The sequence below is a fragment of the Varanus komodoensis genome, unplaced genomic scaffold, assembly GCF_004798865.1.
Source record: "Varanus komodoensis strain SLA01 unplaced genomic scaffold, ASM479886v1 scaffold39, whole genome shotgun sequence".
Classification (NCBI taxonomy): Eukaryota; Metazoa; Chordata; class Lepidosauria; order Squamata; family Varanidae; genus Varanus; species Varanus komodoensis.
In genome coordinates, this window is record NW_025335922.1 from 4,400,124 (window position 1) to 4,424,151 (window position 24,028).

A 24,028-nucleotide genomic window follows, 5' to 3' on the forward strand; every position below is an offset into this window, starting at 1 on the left:
ATCAAGAAACGTACAAGCATCCTGGATTCCAGAAGACTGTAAGTCTTATTCTTAATTATACTGTAACCAACCTACAATGAATCTTCAGATGATATTTTGCTCATAAATCCAAGCAACCTGCCTACCATTAAATATCTCATAACATATTTTTTAGGTGTTTTGCAACTTGGTATCTCCCCTGTTTATTTTTAGAGTCAGTGCCTGTGCAGCACCCTAGATTTCATTGCATTCCCAGCACAGTGCTGTAAGATATTGGACAATAATTCTTGGGTGTGATGCTAGATAATTTTTCTTCCCACCAAAAGTGCTGCAGTAAATATTCATCATTTGACATGGGAGATGGTGGGGTGTTCACTCGGCCAGGTGACTGACAGAAAGTAACAGGATATTCACTGCAGGAGCAATGTTTGACCACCTTTGTCAAAATAATAGAGCCAGGAAGGTTAAATGCATTTAAAACTGTGGAATGTATTCTTTTCATCAATGAAAAGGCTAGGCACTGATCCAATGCAACGTGCAAACAGTATGTACTGAGCTAACTAGAAATACACTAAACAAAGGAGTAATTAATCTGAAAAAAACCCCAAAAGTTCTGTACTGAGCATTACAGTGTATTGGATTAGCCTAAAAGGCTTCTAATTTATTTTAGTATTCCTTATATATTTTAAATATTAATATTTTGCTTTTTATTATGAAATTACACGGTAGTGTACACAAGTCATTAAAACAGCAATTAAAAACACACCACTATAAATAAACACAGAATAATCAATAAATTATATATTGAAGATCACCAAATGCCTGCTAAAATGAGTAGGTTTTTAATAAGTGTTGTACCAAAACACTGTCATGGTTACCATATTGTTACACAGCAGGAGGATGAGGAGCGATCCATGGATGGGGTGCCACACTGGAAAGGCCCTCTCCCTGGTTGCCATCAGATGTTCCAGTGCAAGTGGAAAAAACTAGCAGGAAGTCCTGGTCTGCAGATCTCAGTGAATGGGCAGTTGATATAGAAGAAAGAGTTCCCACGGGAAACCTGGTTCCGAGTTGTTAAACTTCTGCCCTTCTATATCAACATCATGGAGAATCTGTCACACTAAAATATTGGCAGGCAGTGCTGTTATCTGAGCAAAACCAGGGCTCATGGGAAGCTTCCCTGATTGGCAATCCAAGTGTCAAATTTGTACTAGCTGGCATCTCTGGATCTATCTGAAAGGAGGCCCTACACAAGTATGTGGCAATAATCCAGCTTAGACATTACCGGTGCATGGGTTGGTACAGCATTCTGATTTTGGAGCTAGGAATTGGAGCTCAGACCCCTTCCCGCAGAAAGAACCATACCAACCGATTTTCTGAGGCTGGGAACTCAACTTTGGAGAAGGGTAAAAGGAAGGAAGGAAGCTGCCTTCTTCTTGAAGGAAGACAGGTGGAATAGAAATATATGAAATAAAGAAATTCAATGGGGCTTACACCTGGGAAGTCTGTGGTCTTTTTATATATCATGGGACAGCATCTCGAAGCTGTCCATTGGTCCATCCTATTGTGAGAAATCTGAGGAGAAAGATAGGAAGACAAATAAAAGATATTAGGTTTAATGGAGAGGCAAGATTCCTGACAACTAGAACAAGGGGATCTAGATGGCATTTAAAAAAAATCTGTCTACAGTTAAGCACAGAACCTGAATTGGCAGGGCATCTTTAAGAGCAGCAATGGAAACATGGAGCTTCAATAAGAAGTCTTCTTCTCTGGATAGAATCCACCTCCCTGCTTCATTCTGACATTTTTTTTCTTTGCAGTTTCCTTAACTGCAGCCTAAAGAATGTATGTAAATACATTCAAATTTTTTCAGTTTCACAGCAAGAAGAGAATAGATTTCCATGTTCTGGAAATGGAAAACTCTCCATTCATGACTTAAGTAAAACCTCTTCATAAATTTCTGGTGTGTGAATCAGCAAGACCTGTTATAAATCTTGCTTCTGGAGAACTTCCTGTCCTGTTTTGTTCAAAACGCAATCACCTCACCTATTAGTAGTATGAATAATGTCTCTTTCTTTTGGACCACAGAGGCTGCTTGGTCTAAATTTTGACAATGGGCTAAATTCTGCTTTTCTGTTCCTGTGAAAGGGGTTTTCATTCCCCTTTTCCCACTGCAGCCTTGCTTGCTCCTCCATTCCTCCAGAGTGCCCCCAAACCCTCCAGAGCAAATCTGGGGGTGTGCACAAGCTCCAAAGGGAGTAGGGCACAGTTAGATGCTGCTCAGAGTTCTGAGTAATAGGAAGAACTCTGCTGGAGCAAAGCCAGGTCCAGAGCATTCGGTTCACAGTGTCCAACTGGCTGCCCGGGGGAACTCAGTGAGTCAGCTTTTTTGACAGCAATTTGCAATCAAACCAGTCTTACCTTACAATAAAGATATTGTTTTAAATAATATTGTTTATTGCCAGACTGGGTCTTGCTGGTTCACAACGGAAGCAAAAAATCTCATGTGTCAAAGCACTCAATATGTGCAAAGGAAGCAAACAATCTCATGTATCAAAGCACTCAAAATGTGATCATTGTGCAGGATCTTAAGATGCCATCTGGGGCACTTTGTTAAGTCATTACAGCCCGAGCCAAACTAGGTATGCAGATCTGTGTGTGTGAACTCAGATCAGCACCAAATACATAGAAAGAGGAACTGAGGGCTACCGTTTAACAGAAAAATGGAAATGTTTATGGGGGAGGCTGGACCTTCTCCTAGCCTGTTTAACTTGGAATAGTTTTCCCTGCCTCCACTGCAGTTTTTCTTCAGTTGAACTAGAATGCTGTCAGTATCAAAGCTCAGCTGAAGAAAAGTGTGTCTGGCAGAACAGACTGTGGGGAGGTTAAGTATTCATCAGTACAGTCTTGAGTCAGTGCCCTGCTCCCATTCAGAGCACCCATTCTTTGGTTACCAGCTCCTTTTTATGACATTGTGGCAGACACAGATCAGCTGCTAACTTTTAAGTATGACCTCAGATAACCTCTTCCTGTACAGACCTTTAGGTCATGTTCAAATTACCCATTCCAGGTGCCTCCTTCAAAGGCAGTGTGTAGGTGGCTACTAAAAGAAGGGACTTTTCAGTGATGGCCCAGTAGTTGTGGAAGGAAGGCATTCCCTAGAGAGAGATGCCTGGCATCTACATTGTAGCTTCTTCAGTGCTCATTACAGACTTTTTATTTTCCCTAGCTTTTCAATTTTTAAACTGTGTTTTAGTGTATTTTAGACATTGGGCATGACTTTTCTCTTGCTGGCTCTATTTTTGTTTTATTCTGATGCAGTTTTGACTTGTTTTTTGTATTACGTCCATATTATACATTTATATACTTTATGTTTGTTAATATTTATCTTATTTTTATCTTATTTATCTTAATATTTATATGCCATCCCATCCCAATAGACCATGTAGAGAATTTATTGTTAGTTGGCAATTTTAAATAATTTCATTAAAAAACTAAAAACTTGTGTTAAAATAATTGCAGTTCTATAAGCAGCTTGGATGACTGAAGAACTGTGATATCCAGACATAATATAAACAGTTAACAGCAACTAGATATAGCAGTATCTGTGGATGGCCTCAACGGATTAAAAGAACAATGAAGTACGCCTTTGGGGATGGATGGTCTCCATGTGCAGAGCTTCCTGATGTAACCATTTCATTCTGCTGCAAATAGACCTTTCTTCATACAACTGTACTGTGCTGGCTTGTTTCATCACCGTCATTTCTATTATAAATCTCAGTTGTCAGACTGACTGTGTGTGTCTAGTCTTCTTCATCATACTTTTGTGTGGGTAGCTTCTTAGAGCACAGTCCTGTGCCAGACAGGATGATTTGCCAGTGGAAAATCCCAGGCTGGATTTCTTGACATTACCAGCTGAATGGAACATATAGTCTGTGATGAGAAAGCCTTCAATCTAACATCTAAAGAGCAGCTGCCATTCAGAGTACTAGATACTAGGGATCTCGATAGAACAGTCAGCATCTAAGCAGATTCGAGCCAGGCTGAAGTACCTGTATTCTGGAAGGGCGTTTGATTCTATTTGACTAACTCTTCCCAAACAAGCCTCTCTCAAGCCGGTGCTGTCCAGTTGTGTTGGAGTGACACCACTCCCAGCATCACATGACAACACGACCAATGGTCCAATGCATCTGGGAGGGCACCACGTGGCATGGGTGTGCCGCTCAAGGGGGCTGTGAAGCTCAAGTCCTCTCTGGATCCCCTGGGTGGAAGGGGCCAAGCCACATGCTCACATCAGCTGCCAATGCCAGGGAACATTGAAGAATTCATGTGATGAGTCCAGCAGACTCTTTGATCTTCTCTCACTTGCAGCAGAAGCTGTAGCACAGGACAACATGGCCCTGCTGCTGAGCATTAGTGTGAACAACATGACTCATGAATTCATTTAGGATCCCCTTCAGTGTAGAATCCTGAAGCTCTCCATATGCCTGATGGAATGTGCTGATGCCTATGAAAGATTATTCCAGGATAAATCTGCTGGTATTTAAGGTGCCACAAGACTCTTGGGTGTTTCTACTGAAGCAGACTCACATGGCTTCCTTCTGGAAATTATTAACAGTGGTCATTCACAGTTGCTGATAATCAGTCTGGTGTGAGGTAAGCCAATTAACACAGTGTGATAAAAATCCTTTATTCTGAGTCTGGCAATAGAATGAATCCTTTTGATGAATTTACCGGTATCTGCACACCTCTTCCAATCTGAGTAACTTAGCTGGATGGTGCTGATCTTAGTTGTTTAAGAAATTGACCCTCTAGGCAAGCAGACCCTCAAGCTGTAATCTCCAGAGAGCACTTTTCCCAGATTTCCACATTCAAACTTGAGCCTGGGTTCAACTTCTGCTGGAGTGACTACCAGAGGAGAACCCAGTATGCAGAGCTTGTCCCAGCCTTGATAGACCCTAATCCCAACTGATGCCACACCTGCCTTCCATGTTCCCTTTCCCTTCTTTGTGCCTTATTTTGGATGATCAGTATAGTCAGAGCAAGGTAGACCAGTAAAACCCTGCCCTTCCCATCTTATGCTCCAACTTGCTCAGGCCAGTCAAGGCAAAAGGCATCCCAATCCAAGCAACCCCCTCCTCTAAGAACCGTCTTGCCTCTGCTGTTTGTGCCTAGAGATGGTAATATCTGCATTTGATTCTTAATCTCTCTGTCCTTGTCTCTCTAGCCCGAGATATCTTTTTGCATGCATGCTTCCCTGGGCTGCCATATGACACCAGAACCAATTCTCTGCAGGCAATCCCTGTTGGCTGCAGGTCCAAGATAATGGTTATTATTTTGAATAACCAGAGGTCTATTGCTTTTCCCTCCACTTAAAAATTCCCTTTAAATATTCTCGTTTTACAAGCAATAATGGGGGCTACTTCATCTTCCTTGATCAAAATGTGTCAGCCCTACCAATGACTACACAGACATTATTTTGGAAAGCAGGTTTGTTCAGGTGGAAATCCCAAGTTTGAGTGCATAAGACTGCAAGCTTTGGTTCTTGCTCAAAATTGGAGGGGGTGGAGATATTTGCAAGGGCTTCCTTTTAATATCTGCTTTTGTATGGACTGTTAGGTTTTCTGGACATTTAAAAAGCACCAGCCTTTTCCCAAGTTTGGTCAGGGGTGCAGAGGGGGAAAAGAAAGGGAGCAAATGTCCCCAGCACATTGCTTCATGTTGCTAGGCTTAGTGGACCAACAAAGTTGTACCTGTTGTGTTATGACTCTTTCAGTGTGAAAACAGAACAGACGACCCCTCTGGGTGAACTGGAACAAATATTTCACTTTTCCAGCAGAAGCTTGATCAAATGGCTGGACTTGTTCCCTCTCTTCAAGGGCCAGTGTGCTCCAGATAAAGGGCTATGTGGATTTTGTTAAACCCATTCAGTGTTTCATGGATTATCAGGCATTGTTCATTCTGTGAACCAACAGTATCTTTCAAGATCAATAGCAATCTGAAACTGTCGTTCACTGCGGGGTCAGATCTGCTGCAGAAGAATGGGGCCTTTTCTTTTGAGGTAGATCACTTCAACTGATCTTCAAAGAGCCAGTGTGGTGTAGTGGTTAAGAGCATGGGACTGGGACTCAGGCGATCTGGGTTCCAATCCCCGCTCAGCCATGGAGCCAACTGGGTGACTTTGGGGGCCAGTCACAGACTCTCAGCCCAACCTACCTCACAGGGTTGTTGTTGTGGGGATAAGATGGAGGAGAAGATGTAAGCTGCCTTGAGCCCTTTGTAGGAAAAAGGCAGGATATAAATCGAAAAATAAATGAATAAACTGCGGTGGAGAAAGGGCTTAGCTTGTTTTGCTATAACAACTGAATACAATGATGAATGAAGATATTTTGGAGGCTTCGTTCTATATCATTGAACAGTATAGTCAATATGGAAAGCAGTTAGCATTATCTGACTGGGTCCTCCACAAAGTCATAAAGCATTGGGCAGATAGGTAGAAGTTTGGCTAAGATCTCCACCACTGGCACTGGCTGCTAAAGGAGAAAAGTCTACAAAGATGGAAATGAAGGAGTCATCTTTTATCCTTTTAAGGAACATTATTGGACAATCAGAACAATTGCATGCATCATAAAATTAGTTAATGTTTAGCCTGAACATGGTATATAAAGGTTCTTCCCAGATGATGCTCAGTTCTGCACGTTTCTAACCCAGCTGGTTACAAATGAGGTAACTTCTACCAGAGGTAAGATTCGGCGCTCCCAAAGATACAGATTAAGAAGACTGAGGTAAGGATGGCCACCAACTTGATGAATATTTCCATAACGTGTGGATAGGTGAGCTGATTTGTGAGGTGGCCGGGGACTGGAATGGTAGGGAACAATCTTGACTTCAGGGAAAGTACTGGTTTATTTGGGAAACAGAACAGGAGGTTGGCAGATCTGAAACTATATATCAGGGTCATCACTTTTCAGCAGCTTAGGGCAAATGAGGCCCATTGTGTGGCTGTTTTCTGGCAGCTGAATATTTGTACTAAATATAAGGCCAGTTTGTTAGGAACTGTTGAATGGAACATTCACATTGTCTGACAAAAGTACAAACCTGGAAGACATTATTCATTGAAGAGTTCTGAAAACAGTAGAATATGAAACAGCCCAGTGATTTTCACAGGTTCTACAATTTCTCCTGCTGTTATGAATTAACATTAGGGGAGCACTTTGAATATAAAAGAGCTGACTTAACCACTACATTTGGTTTTGCCTCAGCTTCTAGACAGTAGGCATCTTTTGAAAAGATGCATAGTGTGTGTGTGAGTGTGGGTGAGAGAGCGAGCGAGAGAGCGTGCTGTATGAAAGTGACAAATAGGACGAGGATAAGGCACTGAATATGGACAGTCCTGCTTGTCCAGTGCAGTGCCGAAGGAGTGGCAGGGGAGATTTTTGCCTCCCTGCACCTCTGGCTCTGTGTTTTTGCTAGATTAATGTTTTCCATCAAGGCCTTTGGAGGCAAAGGGAAAGAGGATGCAGTGCCTTCGGGATACCTTGCATCCTCTCCTCTACCTGTCCTCAGATCCTGAACAGCACCCCCTCTCCTGGGTAGCTTTCTGCACCAGCTGCAGGGAGCAGGGGAGAGGGTGGAACTCCAGAGTGCTGTCTTGGAAATGGAAATCTGGAGTACCCTAGGGTGCCGCAACCCAGGTGTTGCTCAGGAGCCATAGGAGCACTGCTTAGGAGCACTAAATGTGTAGGAAACTTTGCTCCTAAGAACAATTCATTGTATGCTTCTATAGATCACTTTTTGGAATGCACCTGATAGCTTGCAGGATGTTCCACGCAGAATATAATGAACAGTGAGACTCACAATGGTTATAGTTCCTTTTCAGTTTGTAACATCAGTTTCCCAATAATGAGTAGCTATGGGGAGGATGTTGTTATTACTTTCAGCATTATTAAGTATTGTTCATTCACAATATTTAGCTGAATGTGTTCTAACAGGTTATGTTGAAGAAACAAAACGAGAGATATGATGAAGTTCTGTGAATTTTTGCTCCTTTTGTGTGCTACCGGTCTGTGCCTTGGTACAAATCCTGGCATCAGAGTGAAGATGACACAGAAAGGTTTGGATTATGGTAAGCTTGAAAGAGACAGAGTTAGTGATATAAATCTACTGAACATTTTGCTGGTTATTAAAATACAACAGTGAAAAGGAAAAACAAAGATGGAAGGAGATGCTCCAAGAAAGCTTATTTTGTATCACCTTTCCTGACAAATCAAAGAGATTCACAACACTGAAACCAGTATCCACAACACAGTTCTAATTTATACATTTCCCTGATATAAAATGAGCACATGAGCAGCCTTATACTGACACGTACCCTAAGATGCACTCTACCACTGCACTAGACCTTCCCCAGTATAGCCAAAGACCATGCAGACATGTGGCAGCCCTAAGCAGCTGTTCGGATCCCCTGCTGATGCCTGCCCACTTGACTTTTTTCTGGCCTAGCTCTCTGAGTGACTGGATCTAGCCACCTTTTTCATTTCCCATAATGCCCCTGACTTAAATCACCCCAGAGCACGGTGGGAATTTTTAAAAAGTGCCTAGAGGCAGCCATTCAGCATTTTTTAACCTCTTTAAGGAATGGTAGGTTTGCTTCTGGAAGTTGGTGAGCTGGAGAAGCTCCATTATGTGAGTTCCACTGACCTGCCTCCTTTCAGAAGTGAGCATTTCTACTCATTTCAGGTAGCCCTGGAAGTGGTAGATTGTAAGTGGTGGGGGCTGCTTGCGTAAGAGAACTGGCAGGCTCCTGTTGGATTGTGCACATGGTTCTTTATGGGAAAGGTTCCATAAGTTCTCAGCCATAACTGCCAAGCCTGGCATTTTCCCCAAACTTGCAGTGGGCAACACAGCCTGTTGACTCGACTCCAAGTGCTGAGTGTGGGAGGAAGTAATCCTTACAGTATGATGGATCCAGTACACAAAAGGTTAAAAAGGCTTTTTTAAAAGATCCAGAAATGCAATTGGTAACCAGTGTAGCCAATACAGAGAAATACATGTGTCTAGGTATTTATTAGGTAGTGCATCTGTTGAAGTTTTTAAGGCATCTTCAAGAGCTGCCTCTTAGAACATGCAGCAGTGGTCAGTCCTGGAAGTGACAGAAGCACAGATAGTAAAGTTAGACTTGTTGCAGAGGCAGAAAAACCTCAGTATTTGTCATAAATAAAAAAGTCACACCGAACAACCCTTCCAACCTGATTTGCAGAATGAAAGAGCGTGGGAAATATTTCAAAATGTATTTGCTGCATTCTACACATTTTTCCAGCCAAACAAAAAGTGAAACAGCTTCTGTGCTCTTGTAGGCACACAATTTGGAGTAAAGCTTCTGAAACAAAGATTAAAGAATGCAATCTTCGATGATATGAGTGGGCAAGATACATCTGGATTTACAGGACTCAACTATACCATTGCAAAGTAAGTACGCTTGGACACAACTACGATATATCAAAGTAAATTAATATGGTCCTTTAGCATTGCTGAAGTATTGCTTTTCAGCAGTCTGCAGAGAGTAGAAGGAATACCGTGGTTTGGTTCCACAAGGACCAGCATCCAGACTGGCTGGGCTCTTGCAAAGGGCCAAAAGCCCAGTTGCGGCCCATGGACAATCATGGCCTGGGACTCACTTCTCTTCTTCACCACTGCAGCTTGCTCAGTCACTTGTGTCTTCTTCAGATGCAAGAGATGGAGAAAAGGGGGAAACTATAGATGCCAGCATTTTCTTGTACACTGGCTCTGCCAGTCAAGCAGGCAGGTGGTAGCAATAATAAGGAAGAGTTGGAACAGCAGGAGCCAGTGTCCATGGCAATAAGAAGTGGCCATGTTGGGCAAGGGACCACAGTGAGGATGCTTGCCCGGAGGTGCTCCAAAATGTGGAGCCAGCACATATAATTCTTATTCTCCAGCAATATGCTTTCCCAAGACAGCCAAGATCTTTCCATGGTGTTCATTCACATGTAAGCCCTTCACATGTAAGTGAAGGTCTCCCAAAATGTTCATTAGTACTTTCCTCCCTGCAAATTCTGCCTCTTTTATTTCTACCTGTCCAGTGTACCTGGGGATTAAATATCAACTGCCCCTTAGTTAAGCCTACTTCATATCTTCTATTTAAAAACTTAAAAGTTTGCTATAAGTAAACAGAGTAAATAAAGATATGTTAACAATAAAAAACCCAGAAACTACAATTACTACAGTTGGAAAGACAGCAGAAAGAGCAGTCCATCCTATGGATATGTAACTTAAAGTATTTTAGGCTTTTGTGACAGGACGGCATATAAATATTTTAAATAAATAAAAATAATAACAAATAAATAAATAGATTTTGCATCATTTGATTGTGGTTTTTCATGAATGGGGAATGGAATTCCATGAGGGAATGGCCATCTGTTTTGCATGCAGAGGATCCTCTGTTTTGCATGCAGAGGATCCTAAGTTCAGTCCTTGGCATCAGGTCAGAAAGGAAAGAATCCTTCCTGAAACCCTGGAGATGTGCTGCCAGTCAGTGTTGGCAGCACTGGCTAGATCAAGCAGCTTCCTACATTTCTAATAGTCAAAGTCCAAAGAGAACTTCACCCTTAACTAGCTTTGTTGTCACTTTTTTATGAAGCAAATGAAAACTGAACATATAAAGATATGCCAACAGGAGGGGTGGCACCCTCCTTTTGGTTGGCTTCCCATCTTCAGTATGTCAGAGCAACGCTCATCTGCTTTTAACAAGTATTAAAAACTTTTCCTACCTTTTCCAAATCATTAGCTTATCTAGATATTCTGTGATTTTCTAATGTTCTGCAGTTTTATAAGTTGCTGTAAAATTCTTTGGGTTTTTAAAAAATGGGAAGCAGTATATAAGTATTTTTTCACCATCCTCATCAAAGAAAAATTACAGTCCTAGGTTTTTATGCAATGCCAAACTAACATTCCTTGATGTTCTGCAGGATCAGAGTCAATGATGTTGAATTTCCAAATACATCCGTGTCTCTCATACCTGGCACTGGGATTAAACTATCAGTTAATGAAGCTTCAGCAATTGTCAGTGCAGAATGGAGAGCAAAGACCTGGATATCGTAAGTGCAGCCATGAAGGCCAAGCTGCAGATGATGTCAGCTTTGTGGATTCAAATCAATTTTATTGTTTTTAAAAGTATCCGAGGCGACCATTGATACTTTCAAGCAGCAGTGGGGCAGGGGGAGGGACCCACTGCGGTCCTGAAAATATCACCCCCCCCCCCGCAAAAAGCTCCTCAGAGTGTGCTGATGAAGACCCCAAACCTGGTCTTGGCCAGTTCCAAGGGCAGAAAAATCAGGGCCGAAGGAAAAGTGGCATTAATTGCATGAAAACAATGAGCATGCATTTTAAAAGAAACATGTAATGCACGCATGCTATACTGAGCTCCTTGAAGTATGGGGTGAAGTGACAAGAGCTCCCACTACCTTGTGTGAGAGGGCAGGTCCTCTCCCATAAGAAATCAAAAACTACCCCCACCCAGGTGAAGCGAACATTGGTCCATGAGAAACCAACACTGGGTTTTCTTGGGGGAAAGGGTGGACCTCAGCCACCTGTCTTTATTCAGTCAAGTAGCTGCAGATGCAAGCATGGAGCTCATGGTGACACCAACCCCGTGAGTTAGTGAACCAGTATGTTGCAGCTTGTGGTTTCAGGCTCTTCCTTAGATTCCAACCTTTTAAAATGGGAAAGAAAAGTGCATAAAAGCTGGAAATCCACCAAATAATCAGTAGCTGGGATGAGGAAGAGGGCCATTTGGGGAAGCTCAAAGGGCTGGATTGGGCCCCTGGGGGACAGATTTGGCCCCTAGGACTGTGTTCTCCATCCCTGCTTCCCAGGGTAGGATACAAATATGACTGATAAATAAAATACAGACACATTTCCTGAAAACATTAGCTGGGGTGATGCACTGCCTTTTCCCAGGTAACAAGAAACAGTGTCCTTTTCAGCATTCAACTTCCACAGGAGTGGCATCATCTTGAAGCAAACTGCTCACATGAGTTCACTGTTTTTTTGTTAGCAGCAGAAGTTCTGGAAGGCTGATGGTCTTCATTTCAGGAGTATCTATTGTAGCTGTTGCATCAGCATCACAGGATGAAACAGGTCGCCCAATGCTGTTGCTCGAGAGCTGCCAGGGAAAAGTTCATGAAGTTAACATCCAGCTGGATGAAACCGCCAGGTAAGGCCTAAGAAGGTTTGATCTATAGACGATATTAGTCAGTGATATAAGGCCTGTTTTCCAGGTGAGTTACGTTCATTTCTGCTCTAGGATTCTGTATGATAATATCACCCTGCCTTAGTGTCAATGTCTGGAAAACAGGCATTAGAAGCCAACAGTGTGGCTTTGTATCAGTACCATAAAAAGGGGCACTGAACCTGTTTCAGCCTGAGAGTTACAGAAGCTGGGGAGGAACCACATAAAGCTTACACAGACCACACACATGTTAACATGTTAGGGAGAGAACTAAGTTAACATCTGATATGTTAAAATTTAATCCAAGCCATCCAAGAGGGATGGTTTAACTGGGAGTCCTGCAATGAGTAGGAGGTTGGACCTGGTGGTATTTTTGATCCCTTCCAGCTCTACCATTCCATGGTGCTACTCAGCAAGTATCTACACTGACTGACATCTGAGAGACCATAATCCTATTGCTTTTCTTTTTCCAGTTGGTCATATAGAATGCTTTCTAGTTTTCTGAAGCGGCCTCTCCGTAACAGCTTGAGCTCAAATGTAAGTATTCAAGAATTACTCCAGAATACCCTCCCTTACAAAAGCTCTCTTGTTTGAAATGTCCTGACTTTATTTTAAAATAAATGAAGGCAAGACTTTGATACAAAGGTCATGGCTTTGATATTCAGAATTGCCTTTTGTAACTTACAGTTTGCCACTGAGTATGGCCAGTATACTATTTGTGGGAATGTATTAACAGAAATGTTAATGGGAACAGAAACATTTTTAAATCTAGCCGCTGTGCATCCATATATTCAGTTTATAAAACAAGATAATAAAAAGCACTTCTAGTGTCATGTGTAAAAGCTCCCAGAGGGCTATTCAGGATGTAGTTCTTTTCTGCAAAAATTTTTCTGCACCAAAATGTTTGAACTGGGAGTTAATTTTACTCCTGTGAGAAGGGAGGAAAAAGAAAGAAACCGAGCATTAGGAAAAGAATAAAGGATGCCTTCAGGGACTCAGAAATACGTTTATTCAGCCCAAAGCATTTTAAATATGCCCTCTTCCTCGGGGAACTCTTAGGCACAGTCAACATGAATCTTTTCAGGCCAAGTAAGCATATTTAGTGATGTAGTGCTAATCCATGGCTTATGTAACCCATGGGTGGTTGATTTCTGGTAGGTTGCAATGTCTTGGACTTCTTTCAGACACCCATCATATAACCATGTGCATGTTTCAGGAGGGCTGGCATCAATTGCAGGCATGATCCTGCACCTGCTGAGGAATTCACTGATAAGGAATCTTGCCCCTTCTGTTCCCCACTGCAACTTGCTTGTTCACTTGCTTGTTGCTCTGGCCCTTACAAGGACTGAGGGTAAGATGGAGGAGCAGCAGATGCTATGCCTACTGGCTCTCTGACACTCTGGCAGCCAGGCAAGCAAGCAAGCAAGCAGTAGCAAAAAAGGATGAGCAGCTGATAACCATGGTGGGGAGAAGACAAGACTCAAGGCCACTGTTTTGCTCGGATGCCCTCCAAAATCTGCAGCCACATTATTCTAAGTGGGTCTTTAAGACTTTTTATGAATTCATCTGATATGAACAGAATTCTTTCACTATGGACAGGAATATTTTTAGATCGCTGTTATTCTGAGTACTGAGGGTAGTCCAAGCTACAAATGTAAATGCATGAAATGATGGATTTTCAAGGGCACTTTGCCAACCTATAAAGTTAAGTGTTGATCTGAACAATATTTGTGTCATGTATTTATACAGTTATGTCCAAGCATTGATTCTGAGATCCAACGGCTTAATAATGAATTGAAGCAGCATCAAAGTAAGTTGCTTTTTCTTGTCATTTATTTGGACTTTTTAGCAAAATAAACACCCCAATATACCTCTAATAGTGGTGGTATCTAGTGTGGAGTTCATGAGCGTACAAAAGTTACTATTTTTTCCATTTTTTAACATGCATACATAGTTTTATATAAAATGTATTCAACTTTCTATATATTATAGACTTCTACAAAAGAGGACCAAACATCCAAATAAGTATCTGTTTGAAGATAGTATCTTTATGCTGACTCTAGGCATGGAACAAAAGCTTTTGCAGAATAAGACACTGGCTATGATCCATGGATGTGATTGGTACAGATGCCAAAGCAGCAATGCACTGCTTTGTGGTGGTAACCACTGCAAATTCCCCAGTTCCCACATGTGTCCATACCATATGCCCATAAAGTTGAAGGCTTGAGCCAGAAAAGGATTTTCAAATAGCATCTGTGATCATCTTGTAATGAGCAGGAGTCCAACATGCAGCCCAAATGATGGACGGGGAAGGGACAGTCCTCTCACCAGTGCTTTTTTTATAAGAAAAAAGGTGCTGGAACTCATGAAATTATTTACCTTTCGCACGTAGTCAATCGCTGTACGCACACCCACACACCTCAGTTGTGTAACGAAACATAACGGTCGTCGCCCACAGTAAGCACTCAGCGCGCGACCACACAACCAATCACAAGCTGAGCAGCACCACAAGCCAAGCAGCACCATCACAACCGGCGCAGACGAAGTGCGCATGCATCGGACTCGACACACAAGCAGCCTGCATGCGCCATTTTAACGATTTTGCCGCCGACTTGCTATGCTTGGCTGGCCAATTCAAATCTACGTGGACCAAACATCAAATTTTCAAAAGTTACTTTTAAAACTTGTAAAATCTGTCGAAAAAAGGTGCCAGAACTCCGTTCCGGTGCGTTCTGTGACAAAAAAAGCACAGCCTATCACTGTGGGTTTATAAAAATGGTTTCTAGATCAGTAGAGGGAGAGCACATGGTTATTGTTATCTGATCATATCTCCTGCTTTTGTCCTGTACCTCAACAGCCCAAAACCAGATCGACGAGTTCGCAGTAATAGACTACTCCCTGGCAAAAGCACCAGCTGTCTTCAGCTCATCCATTACCCTGGATTTAAAGGTGACCCAATCATCTTTAATGAATTAAGACATGCTGTTCTTCATTTGAAGGAATGAGCTTGATGGCTTTTGTCTCAATCAGCAAACCACAGCAAAAATTGAGTTCAGAAAATTCACCACTGATATATTTTCACAAGTTCTTGTTATTCCCTCTCGCCACAAACTTGGGCAGTGAGTGCCAACAGCTTTGTGGCCAAAATGGTCCCACCCACAAACAAGATGAAAGCTTTTGCCTACTTGAGGAAACCTCAGACTATACAGAGGTACAAAATATCTTACAAGGGACGCAACCATCCAAAGATACACCCCAGCAACCCAGCATGGCAGTTAATGGGTTGTACAGTGCAGGACCCTTTCCCTAACGGCAGGCCTTCTGATCCTCTCCAAGGGCTAAAAACAACTGAACGGAGCAGGAAGAGCTGATATTCATAGGGCAAGTTTGCATGTTGCACTAAGCCACCCAGAGAAGAAGCCAGGAGTCCATTACTCCTGACAAATGATCATCTGTTCAACAGCTTGCCATGGTTTTTTCTCCCTTGTTTATCTTAGTTCTCCAAGGGGTTTAAAATATATTTTTAAAGAATCAGGACAAACCTCTGATCCTCTGTTGACCCCAGTCTAACTATCCCCCTCTTTTCTATGTCCTTGTAGCCACCAGCCAGCCACCCTCTGTCCCCAGCAGACTCAGAGACTTACACTCATCCAGTGCAGGGTAGCAGGAGCACTGGGGGTGGTTATCTCTTCTCTGTCCTCACATCAAGCATTTTTATTTTTGGCCTGACTAGTAAAGTTGTTTTGGAGAGGGAAAAAGGCGGCTGAAGAAGCCCCTGGCCTCCAGCCTCCTCTTCCCTCCCCACCCACTGAAATGCCCCCTGCACGAGGGTGACAGACTATGGATCCCCCCTTCTGAGGTAGATGCCCTTCCTCTAACCTCACATCTGGAATCCAAAGCATCCTATGGGCCCTCAGATGCTGTCCAGGGACCATAGCATTGCCCCCAAAAATGGAGAATTAGAAAACAAGAGCTTGCATTACCTTTGCTTAATCGTTATTCCATCAGCAACAAAATTATTTGTTTGTGGTTTCCCTAATTTCACATGGCATGCCCACTGATAAGTGGAATCCTTGATTTTTTTTGTCGTCCCTAGTTTTAAGAGTCTTTACTTAGAAAGCTACGATATTTTCTCATTGCAGGGGACGGTCTACCCAGTGGGAAAGGTCACAGAGCCCCCCATCAAGCCAGCCCCTTTCACTCTCCCAGAGACTATGGACTGCATGTTCTACATAGGAGTCTCAGAGTATTTCTTTCAGTCCGCTTCACTCGCTTATTTCACTTGTGGAGCTTTCAATGCTTCTACTGCAGATGAGGTGAGCAAGTTGTAGAGGCTGGCATGAAAAGTAAGAAAATTGAAAAGTAAAGCTGGAGATATATTGGGCTGTATCCTACAATGCCGCTAAACCACTAGCAGAAATGCACACTAGTGCAACAGGGGCTAGCGCTTGGTAGCGCAACCAGAAACTAGTCCAAATTAGTGCTTTTGGAATGGGACAAGTCTGCGAACTCAGCCCTTCCCAGAAATGCTCATCTGGACCAGTGCTCGGTGTTATGCCAGCAAGCGCTAGTTGTCTCTCCTGCTAGCTTGGGTTCCTACCAGTGCAATCAATGGGTTCAGTGCTAACGCACAGCAGCACTGGATACCCATAGCATAAAGCTTTATTTCCACTTACATTTGTGGTAAGCTATCAAAACTTGTGATTGTCAGTTTTTTCCCTTCATGGGATTCTTCCTTTGGCAGAAGCATGCTTCTCTAGAATGCTTCAAGGGCAAGGTAATTCTTGCAATAGGCCTAGAACCTGCCTTTCCCACCAGGAAATGCCAATTTAATTTACCCATCTTCTTATATTTCACAGGTGAGATTCCCAATTCACCAATACCTCTTGACTCATGTCACGTTTCAAAGAAAATCCACAGGATGTTGAGCTGTGATCTCACCCCTTGCCTGTTACATAAATTGCTACTCCTTTTGGTCAGTTTAAAAAGCACACTATTTTTTTAGAACCAGTCAGTGTTTGGACTGCTGTGCACAAGGTCTGGGGATCTGCAGAACTTGTTAAAAGAGATTTAAAGAAGAACAGTTCAGATATTTTCTGAGCAAGGACATGTTAAGACCCACATGCCCATCCCACCAATGCTTGCATTACTGCTCATACTGATGGAAGTAGAAGAAATCTTTGAAGATTGAACTAGATTATTACTACCCCGTGTACTAAAGTTTTATGCTAAACAGAGATATGTAGAGAAAAGGCAGCAGCAAATGTTGCTTTTGGTGACAAAATCGATTGCAAGCTAGCTAGAGAACCAAATCAATATCATATTTGTTAGTAAAACATGTTTGGCACAAAGATCTAACCCTTAATTCTATTCCTCAGCTTTCCTCTTACTTCAAGGTAACTACAGACACTCTTGGCAGCATCCTTCCCACGGTATGTGCCTTTGTATCTTGATGCCTGAGAAAAATGTGCATGAATGCCTGCTCCAAAATACATTCTTAAAATAATTAACTGGCTTTTTAAAAAAATCCAGTCAAAACTTATCCACCCCTTTTCTTTTGAACATCACAGGTTGCTGATCGTTATGCAGAGCCACTTCCAGTAATGATGAACATCGTAGCTACTGCTGCACCAGTGATCCATCTGCACAATGCCAGTTTCAGGCTTGAGTTAGCCGCCTCCGTGGAGATGCTGGCTGTCCTGCCAAACTCGACCACCCAGTCCATGTTCACCTTGAACATAGTAAGTACCCCCGCCGTAGAGTCAATCCATAGGAGCACAGCAGCTGTGCTAGATCAGGCCAAAGGTCTCTCTTGTTTGGCATCCTGCCTACCAGTGGCTGACCAGATAGCCAAATGGGAAGCCCACAATCGGTGTAATAGCACCCACCTTCCTTTTTTCCCCAGCAACTGGTATTCAGCGGTAATAAGTAGCCATTATGGCTGGCAGCCACTGTGACTGCATCTTCCATTAAAACCCTCCTATGTGCCTGTTTTTCTTCATTTCATTGGGCTTCCCATGTCATGGTCCCTTACCACTTTCTTTGCTGTTCTCATGTTATATGCCTAATGCTGTTCATGCATCATTAGTGCTGTTGTGTGTGTGCTTTAAATCAATAAATAACAACTGCAGGATTGGATCTTTGATGTCCAATGTGTACTGAGTCTATTACCTCTTCATCCAAGCCAAATAGGCATTCTGAGCAATGAATGCATCCCATAAGACAGGCTTTTAGGCTTAGTTTGAAAAAGCAAGTGATGTGAGTATTGTGGAGAAGGAGAACTTTATAGAAAGGCCTTGTGTGTTTACCTGATTATAAAAGATGAGTACTTTGTACAGTAAACAGAGTCATTTTGTTTTATGCAGACAGCCAGAACACATGCCAGCCTGACGATCTTTGAAAAGAATCTGGTACCTGCTTTATGTCTTCACAGGTAATAGGACTTTTAACCCACTGTGTATCAAGAGTCCACCTGAGTTGATGACTCTACAACTTAAAGATGCCACTCCATTTAAAACAATAAAAGAGCAATCATATAGTCCCCAGGAGAGGATCCCAGAAACCACAGTTTATGGTAGATTCTGTAAAGATAACCAATGATTTGTTGTTCAGTAGTTTGTGATTAACAAATCATGGTTTGTTAGCATTGCTGCACTCACACAGCAACCCATGATTCAGCAACAACTCACCATTGACGGTCAATCCAGGGGTATTGTGTTACACACCCATGCCGCTCTCTGCCCTGAAAGAAACTTGACTACTTCCTACAGAAACTGGCTGCTACAAGCACTGTGTGAGTTGAGCAGCTTCTTCCTGCCCTGCTCACATGCTAGGAGGGGTTCAAGTGGACCAGAATGAGACTTGGCCAGCACTTGTAGGAGCTGGCTCCTTGCAAGCATTGTAATGGAGCACAGTGCAATAATGAGTCCAGCAGTATGATGCAATCGATAAGAAACTTATGATTTTCTGTCTTCCTTTAGACCACCTGTGTATATTCTTGGCCAGCAGAACTACTGACTTTTAAGATACCTAACTCTTTCTCATTGTTCCTTCTCTGTATTTTGTGAATTTAAGTTATTGGTTAATTATTGCTAACTCACCAAATTTTTTCAAAGCCATACCAAAATTAGTCTTGCTCTTACAAACTACCTATTCTAGAGATGGCAGGATTTGTTTAAAGTGGCCTTTCACAAGAAGTAAAGCACAGTCCAAGTATGCTTATTTGAAAGTAAGCCCCTCTGAAGGTGGTGGTGCTTCTGAGTATACATCTGTTGATAACATAAGAACAGTCAAAATGAGCCAGTCTGTCTAAGCAGGATCCTGTCTTTGAGCTTTCCTAGAGGAGGCTTTGATTGTGTGCCCATTATTCCTCACGCATGGCTGTTTGTTAGTGCTTTATACAATGTCATGACCCTCCAGTTTCTTTTCTGTTTTTAAAGAGCATCCCACTTTGGGTTGGGGGTGAAAACAGGAAAAATCTGGTATGCTTTGGCATCATGAAACAAAGCACAAGTACCCACCAGTGCCATTGTGGTGTTCTGCTACACCAGAGTGCCACCTAGAGGTAGCAGGAAGTAAGGCAGCAAAGGAGAATGTGTAGAATTCCAATCTTAATTCTGCAACAAAATTGAAAGTAAAACGGCAGATTAATTAGCCTTATTTTAAAAACTATTTGACAGTGCTCAGATGCAATACCTCTTCCTATTTTATTCTTGCAACCAACCTATGATGAAAGTTAAGATGTGGGTAACTGGCCCAAAATTGCCAAGTAAACTTTATGGCCTCCCCAGACAAGTATGACAACCAATTCATATTTATTTATTTGCTGATCCATTCATATGCCAAATTGGCTCTTGATTACTATTAAGTGATAATTTTTCTCATGTTCAGTAATCAATGCAAAATTTTTTTCTTTCCTTTCACAGTTTCCAGCTCTCCTTGGTTCACTCTAGGGTTGGCTTCTTCAAGGTAAAGTTCAGTTCATAAAAAGGGAGTTAAGGAAGCCAGGTCCAAGATATGTAAAATAATAATGTGCAGCTGACCCTCTCATATTTTACTCTGAAGTAAACATGTGGGTCCCTGATTCAGACTGAGGCTACTGTACATAAACAGTTGTTCCAGCCCTGCTTTCTTGTGGTCCTGATCAATCAATCAATCTTCATTATAACAAACCTGACAAGTGGTCCAGGTCACATGCATTTTCCTCTCTGCCTTCACTAAATCAAAATGTTTTCATATTACAGGTTTCTCTTTTGGAGAACTTCTTTTCTTACATTTTACGAAGTGGAGTCATTCCAGCTGCTAATGGTAAGTAGAGCACTTGGATTGTTTCTTCCCACTGTTTTCTAATAGCTGCAGTCTCTGGAAAATAATAAAACTCACCAAGGGGTTGGAGAATAACTTAAAAGATGTCATTGAAAATTTGTTGTCTTACTGAAGTGTCATGATCATCTGGCATTTGTCATGACAAACAGTAGACAGTTATGTTCCAATAAGATCATAAAGAACCTCATGCTGTGAACTACAATTCCAGTTCAATTCTCTGTCAGAAGACCTAGTATGTTGAGCAATCTATGACTCTCCAAATGTTGTTGAACTACAGCTCCCATCTTTCTGGATCACTACCTATGCTGCCTGGAGCTGTTTCAAGGTGGAGTCGCACAGCATCTGGAGGCCACAATTTCCCTTCTGCTGTATACACCCTATTAATCATCTGTACATAAATACATGCCACTGCTGTTCAAGGTGTCTTTGTCTCCAATCTGGGGAATATTTATTTCCAGACTATCTCAGAGTACAGGACACAGAATAATGGGCTCAAGTTACAGGATAGAATCTGGCTGGATAGATTTCCTGACTGGGAGAGCAGTACAACAATGGAGCCCATTACCTAGAGAGATTGTGGGCTCTCTCACACTGGAGGCATTCAAGATGCAACCAGAGCCTGAGAGGGATGGTTTTGCTAGGAGTCCTACAGTGAGCAGGCGATGGGACACAATGGCCTTCTACCAATGGCCAACACTATTATTCTATGAAATTATCAAATATATGTCTCTCTATGGAACGGAAGAACTGCCTGCAGTGGATTATCACTTGCTTGCTATCAAAAACAATGGTTCACTTCATACGTACATGGGTTAAACAGCCAACAGGTACTTGGGGCTGTTTGGTAGCATGCAAGAACACTGCATCCTCAACACTTCTACTTTGTATCAGGTTTCATAAACCACCCAGAACAACCCATTCCTGGGTTCTTTGATACAAAATCCTATGCTAGAACTCCTAGTTGTTAAGTGACAAACAACCTAGCGTTTTTGCCCAAGAACAAATCATGGGTTAGAACTCTGGGTTGATTGTCCCTCAACAATCAGGAGTTCCAAATTCAGAAGCTGCATCAAACAACCAAGGAATGGGGCATCACTGAGCGGTTTATCAAAGTGGAAGCAAAGCAGAAGACACAAACGTACAGGAGCCAACACAGGAATTGGTGCTAAGTGCAAAGCAATTGCAAAGTGAAAACTTGGTCATATCCAACATTAGCCCTACTTAGAGTAAACCTGTTGAAATGGATGGGACTTGGACTAAAACTCTGCCTACAGTCCTTGAAGTATATATAATATATATGGGCAAATACTGCAAGTCTTGTTCATGTTACATTCCCAACAACAGTTCACTGAACTGAAGCATAATTCTAACAAAATACTCACACATATACTGTGTCAGTGCTTCACTTTTCCATCTCTAAAACTGGGCAGCAGTACTGCCCCAGTTTATAGGAACAATGAACCCAAAACTAGGATTTTTTTTTCATGTTCTTGTTTCAAGAGCCGTGTATCGCTTGTTGATTGCCTTTTAAAACAATGGATGTTATTGCAGCCACCACTGCAAAAGCTGTTAAGCTTGTTAATTATTATTTAGTAACAGATCCTGGGAAATCTCTCCCTCTTTTTATTAAGCCAAACTGAAGGAAGGATTTCCTCTGCCTCTGTTGGACAAAATGATTCTTGTGAATCCTGCTGTAACGGTTCACCAGGTGAGATTTTGCAGTGCCCTCAATTTCCTGCCCGATGTGCCAAGAGAGACAAAGCAAGTTGGTTAGGGAGACATGATGGGAGTACAAATACCTGGGGCTGGAGGACTTGCTGGTAAGTCGGCATGTTTTCATCACCTGCAGTCCGTGGGCTGCTGGACTGCTGAGATCAGGAAAGAACGGACACACTACACAGATAAGGATATTGAAGTCTGCTTTGTCATTCTGACAAAGCTTGGCCAGCATTCTAATTTCAATTACAAATACTCCCCAGTGCTTTTAAACCAGCACATATCCTGCAGTCCACAAGACTGCTTTCCGTTTATATTTTAAAATCAGGAAAGAATTCAGGAGTGGTGGAAAAGAAAGAGGGTACAAAGGACAATTTTTACCCGTTCTCCATTTCAAATTTTAACAATGCTTTTTAATTGAATCACTGCTGGATTCAGCAGGAGAAATGCAGCATAGGGATTCAAAAACTGCCAGTGGGCTGCATGTTCCCCACAACTGGGGCGTGTGTTTATGTAGACACACCTCAAAAAGCAGCAGTAGAAATTGGGCATAACACCCAATTCTATCAAGTGCAGCTGACGGCCATGAAAGAGCTGGCTGTCAAAGTACAGCTTCCTTTTAAAAGGTGTGGCTCTGGCAAACCCAGTCTCTATAGAAAGAGAGGGAACCTAACAGCCTGCTTTTTAATCTATTGTATCCCACTTTGAGCAACCTGCCCAAGCATAGTTGCTGAGCCAAACTCCCCCTCTGCATTGAAACAGATGAAATTATGTAGCAGAAGCAGTATATGTGCGGGGGGGGGGGGGGGGGGGGGCATCAGTTCACAATATGTCTGAGGGGGTGTTAGCTACAGGCAAGCTATTAGCCCCCTGCAACTTGTGGTAACTTTGAATAAATGTTTCCCTATCCTCTCAGGGCTACTTGTTGATTTCCACTGACGTGTCCTACAAATCCAGTGACATTGAGAGACGCCAGCGTGATCTGCTAGCAAGTCCAGAAGATGTTATTGTGATAGAAGCATAAGCCCTCACTATTTTTTTGTGTTTTGATGTAAGGGGGAAGAGGTAACAGGAAAGAGGATTAATAAAACTGGGGAAAGTGTGTGTTTGTGTGTGACAGAGAACGAGACAGAGACAAGAAACCTGCGTAGGGAACTGGCCATGGTGGGTTGTCATGTTGTCCAAACCAACCAAGGGTGGCTTATTTGGGGGCAAAACCAACCCTGACAACCCTCAGCATGTTCTAGGGATTGTTCAATCCGCCATAGCTTATCACACCTGAATGTGGGACACCGCTTCCATCATGGACTCTGGGAACTGGCTAGCCAGCAGGTTGGCAGGAGTGGCAAACCCCCCTTGCCATTTACAATCTTGGCCTTGCCACCATCAGTGACAGCCCCTCCTCCAATGCCCATGTGGCATTTGGGGGTGACTCTCTGGTTTCCCACCCTTTCAAGAATTCAGCCTCAGAAAATTGTACTAATGTGTTCATCTTCTTTAAATTAGTTTTTGTTGTGCAGCACTAGGGTAGAAGTGACAGATATTCTTGGGTAGAACACCAGCACCAGGGGTGATGGAGCTGGAAGAGGGCCAAGCCTTACTCGGGCAAGAGTTGGGTACTTGGCAAGATGTTGTAGGAACAGAGGCAAAGGCAGAGTCAGGACCAGGCAAGAGTCAAGACTGACAGCAACAGAACTGACAGCAGAAACCAAATCAGGAACACAAAGCAGCAATCATGAAGATTCATGATCTTGTAGCAAA

At 42.5% G+C, this 24,028-nt stretch overlaps 1 protein-coding gene across 1 annotated transcript; it reads left to right on the forward strand.

Moving 5' to 3' along the window:
* The first annotated feature begins 8,001 nt into the window (after positions 1–8,001).
* On the forward strand, positions 8,002–23,707 carry BPIFC (BPI fold containing family C). The gene is made up of 15 exons (XM_044441065.1): positions 8,002–8,104; positions 9,336–9,447; positions 10,965–11,093; positions 12,053–12,211; positions 12,700–12,763; positions 13,976–14,036; positions 15,084–15,175; positions 16,369–16,542; positions 17,605–17,658; positions 17,797–17,967; positions 18,592–18,659; positions 20,152–20,194; positions 20,470–20,533; positions 22,183–22,259; positions 23,184–23,707. Exons 1-15 carry the CDS (start codon positions 8,002–8,004, stop codon positions 23,289–23,291), a joined length of 1,479 nt encoding a protein of 492 aa, XP_044297000.1. The 3' UTR covers positions 23,292–23,707.
* The last annotated feature ends 321 nt before the right edge of the window (positions 23,708–24,028 follow it).

Excerpts from the sequence above, each read along its gene's own strand:
- BPIFC (XM_044441065.1), top strand. The coding sequence starts at position 8,002 with ATGAAGTTCTGTGAATTTTTGCTCCTTTTGTGTGCTACCGGTCTGTGC. Across the intron at positions 8,105-9,335 it reads ACAGAAAGGTTTGGATTATG|GCACACAATTTGGAGTAAAG; the intron begins GTAAGCTTGAAA and ends GTGCTCTTGTAG. Across the intron at positions 17,659-17,796 it reads TTGGCAGCATCCTTCCCACG|GTTGCTGATCGTTATGCAGA; the intron begins GTATGTGCCTTT and ends TGAACATCACAG.